General features: G+C 43.2%; 1 protein-coding gene across 1 annotated transcript; it reads right to left on the minus strand.

Moving 5' to 3' along the window:
- Window positions 1-336: 336 nt before the first annotated feature.
- Window positions 337-1,956, minus strand: LOC149545009 (putative inorganic phosphate transporter 1-7). The gene has a single exon (XM_089796480.1). It carries the CDS (start codon window positions 1,954-1,956, stop codon window positions 337-339), a length of 1,620 nt encoding a protein of 539 aa, XP_089652606.1.
- Window positions 1,957-3,175: the final 1,219 nt, after the last annotated feature.

A 3,175-nucleotide genomic window follows, 5' to 3' on the forward strand; every position in this document is an offset into this window, starting at 1 on the left:
TGTACATATTTCTGTTCATTGTTACGGATTGCACTCCATAAACAAAGGAAACAAAATATCTTGCACTTGTTATGTTAATTCATCATCTTTCAGTTTCTAACGAAACAGACCCAAATAAAAGTGAAGGAAAAAGTTGAAAAAGATTAAGACACTGAATCATTCTGATAACTGAAACTCATTAGGTCAGATGTCACATATAACAAGCGATTTTCGAATCAAAGGGGCAGGGATTAGAAATATAAGGTTCAGTAACCATTTATTATCATGACTAAGATGTTGCAGGATAAACCGAAATACAGTCCGGACAGATTGAAGAACAGTAAAAGGAAAAGGCGATTAGACATGCTCAATTGTTCTAGAAGGTTGGAGTTGCGTTGTTTGTTCTTGTTCCTTCTCCCCGGAGAGTTCCTCCAATGATTTCCCATTTGTTTCAGGGACCAGAAAAGTGAAGAGAAACCCTAATGCATTTACCACTCCCAAAACAATCAAAGAATTCTTCACGCCAATGCCCTTCGTATAGCCCGGCTCCACTTCCGCCGCCCTTGTGCTCTGTGCCGCATAGAGAAAAGCAAAAGCTCCAATAATGGCGCCCGCCTTGCCAGACGCCGCTGAAATCCCATGACAAGTCGACCGGAACCTTGCCGGGAAAAGCTCCGCCGGCACGATAAAAGTCGTGCTGTTGGGGCCAAAATTTGCGAAGAAGAAGGTGAAAGAATAGAGAACGACAAAGACCGTGGGATTACCGCCGCAGAAATGAGCGCCGCATTTCGTCCCCCGCCAGTGATCGTACGGAATGGCGAGAGCGAACATGAAGGCCGTCATGAAGAAGAAGCCAATCATTTGTATTTTAAAACGGCCAATACGGTCGATTAAAGCGACAGTGAACCAGTACCCCGGGACAGTAGAACACAGTGCAATGATTGACTGAGCTTTTGCGATCTTGTATACTTCTTCAATGGCGCTCATCTTTTTCCCAGATGGCAGCCATCCGACGGCCGTGAAAATGTCCTTCTGGAACAAATTCTGGCTGTAGAAGGCGATGTCGAGGAGAAACCAAGTTGAAGTTGTTCCAAGAAGATGGAGGCCGTGGCGGCTGAGGAACTGGGAAGATAATAATCCGTAGCTGGGCTCTCTGTTAGCAATCTGTTGTTGGTCTTCTTGAATCTCTTGCTGCATCACCTTGGACATATCGGCGGCGGCACGTTTTGCATTATTGGCAACTAGGGCAGTGTAGCGGGCAGTTTCGGGCATCTTTAAACGCCAGTAGTATGTCAACGCCGCCGGGGCGGCGCCCAGCATGAGGATGATCCGCCATACGTAGTCCGCCTGCGGGGCAGTCGATCCAGCGGGGTCAATTTCAAAGGCTGGACGTTCGTAGTAACTCTTGAACGCCGCCGATACCATGATTGCGACGGCGCCGCCGGCGAGAATCCCGAAGCCTTGCATGGCGAACACCGCCGCAATAAACGCACCTCTCGTTTTCTTGTTGGCGTACTCGGACATGATGACGGCGGAGAGAGGATAGTCGCCACCGATGCCGAAACCGAGCCAGAATCTGAAGAAGCAGAGAGTTGTCATGACTGAGTTGGCCGTGTTTCCGAAGGAAAGACCGCATCCTACTGAGCATATCACCATGAGCATGAGAGTCATTCCGTACACCTTCTTCCGCCCCATTTTGTCGCCCAGCCAGCCGAAGAAGAGTTGGCCGGCTAGGGTTCCGCAGAGGGCCACTCCGTTTACTGCTGCCGAGACATTTGGTGGAAGAGATCCGGGCTTTGTGCTGTTCGGATCGAAGTAGTATATTCTTCCCAGTAGCTTTGTTACAGTGGAAATGCAGAAGAGATCGTAGGCGTCTGTGAAGAAGCCCATGCCTGCTATCACAATTGCCGTGAAATGGTACCATTGCGTTTTGGCAACATCCAATGCATCCAGCACATGCAGATTATTGCCCGCCATGAAACTGAAAATCGAGCAAACCTTCTCCTATGTTGGGTATGAGGTTGAAGGAAAAAGAGAATACGGGCTTAACGAGAACGGGATTCCTCGGTATTTATGGGCGTCAAGTTCTTGGCATGACACGCCTTATTAAATGCGTAGATGCAAGGATATTTATGGTCAGTTGGCTACACGATAGCAAACATTTAATTCTCCTACATCGTCTCGGCGAGAGGGACCAATTACATAAGAGAAGAGACTTAAAACATAGCCGTACAATATAGGGCTTTTAATTCTCGAAGTCTCGAGTTATATGCTGTATTTAGTTACTGTAAGGGTTGATTCCAAACTGCTTGGAGTGACTCTTATTAGTTCCGAGTTAATTACTTCTCCTAGCCGTGTTTAAGGAAATTAAATAAAACCAGTTAATTAAATAAGTGTGAATTATAAATATAATTTCTCTATGTGTTTTATAATGACTCTTCCAAAGATAACTATACTAGTTATATCTTATAAATATATTCATACAAAGATGGTGGATGGACAAAAGGTTGCATCTTAGAGTTTATTTAAGTGATAGTAAAAAGGATAACAATTACAATAAGAAAGTTTGATAAGGATCAAGAGAAACACTAGTGAAAGGTAATAGTGGTCATAGTCATCTAGCTTACCCCAAACGTCAACAAGATATAAGGTCACATTAGGAATGAATCACCCCTCCTCAATTCTATTCCCTCCCTCCTTTTGACTACTATTTTCATTAAGCATCAAATATTTAGCTAAATCCATCGAAGAGAATTTCTTTACAAATTTGGGCATTAGCCTACAAATATTCCAACTAGTCAATTTTTTTGCACCACATGAAAGCCACCTATTGATGGCACTCCCAAGAGGAGTCTGGATAGGGAGGTGTTTAGCCAAACCATTCTTACCACTAGAGTGGTGATCATGAGGAACCTAGAATCTTTGGATTTGAATTTAGGAAAGTGTTTCCCAGTCATTGTTACTAGCTATTATGGGATATTGTAACACATGTTTCACATGACAATTTCATATTTCAAATTATCTAAACAACTTCATTATAAGTTTAATTGAAAAAGAATGAGTTAAAGAAGAGAATACATAAAGAACAATTAATTACAAAGGGAAGGAAAGAAAAATCCCTTCAACTTATATTAGTTTTAATATTCCTTCTTATCATTTTTAATTTGGCCCCACTGAGGTATTTTTGTTTGTGTAT

Source organism: Cupressus sempervirens, chromosome 8 (assembly GCF_028749045.1).
Source record: "Cupressus sempervirens isolate cs-2001-9-10 chromosome 8, ASM2874904v1, whole genome shotgun sequence".
NCBI lineage: Eukaryota > Viridiplantae > Streptophyta > Pinopsida > Cupressales > Cupressaceae > Cupressus > Cupressus sempervirens.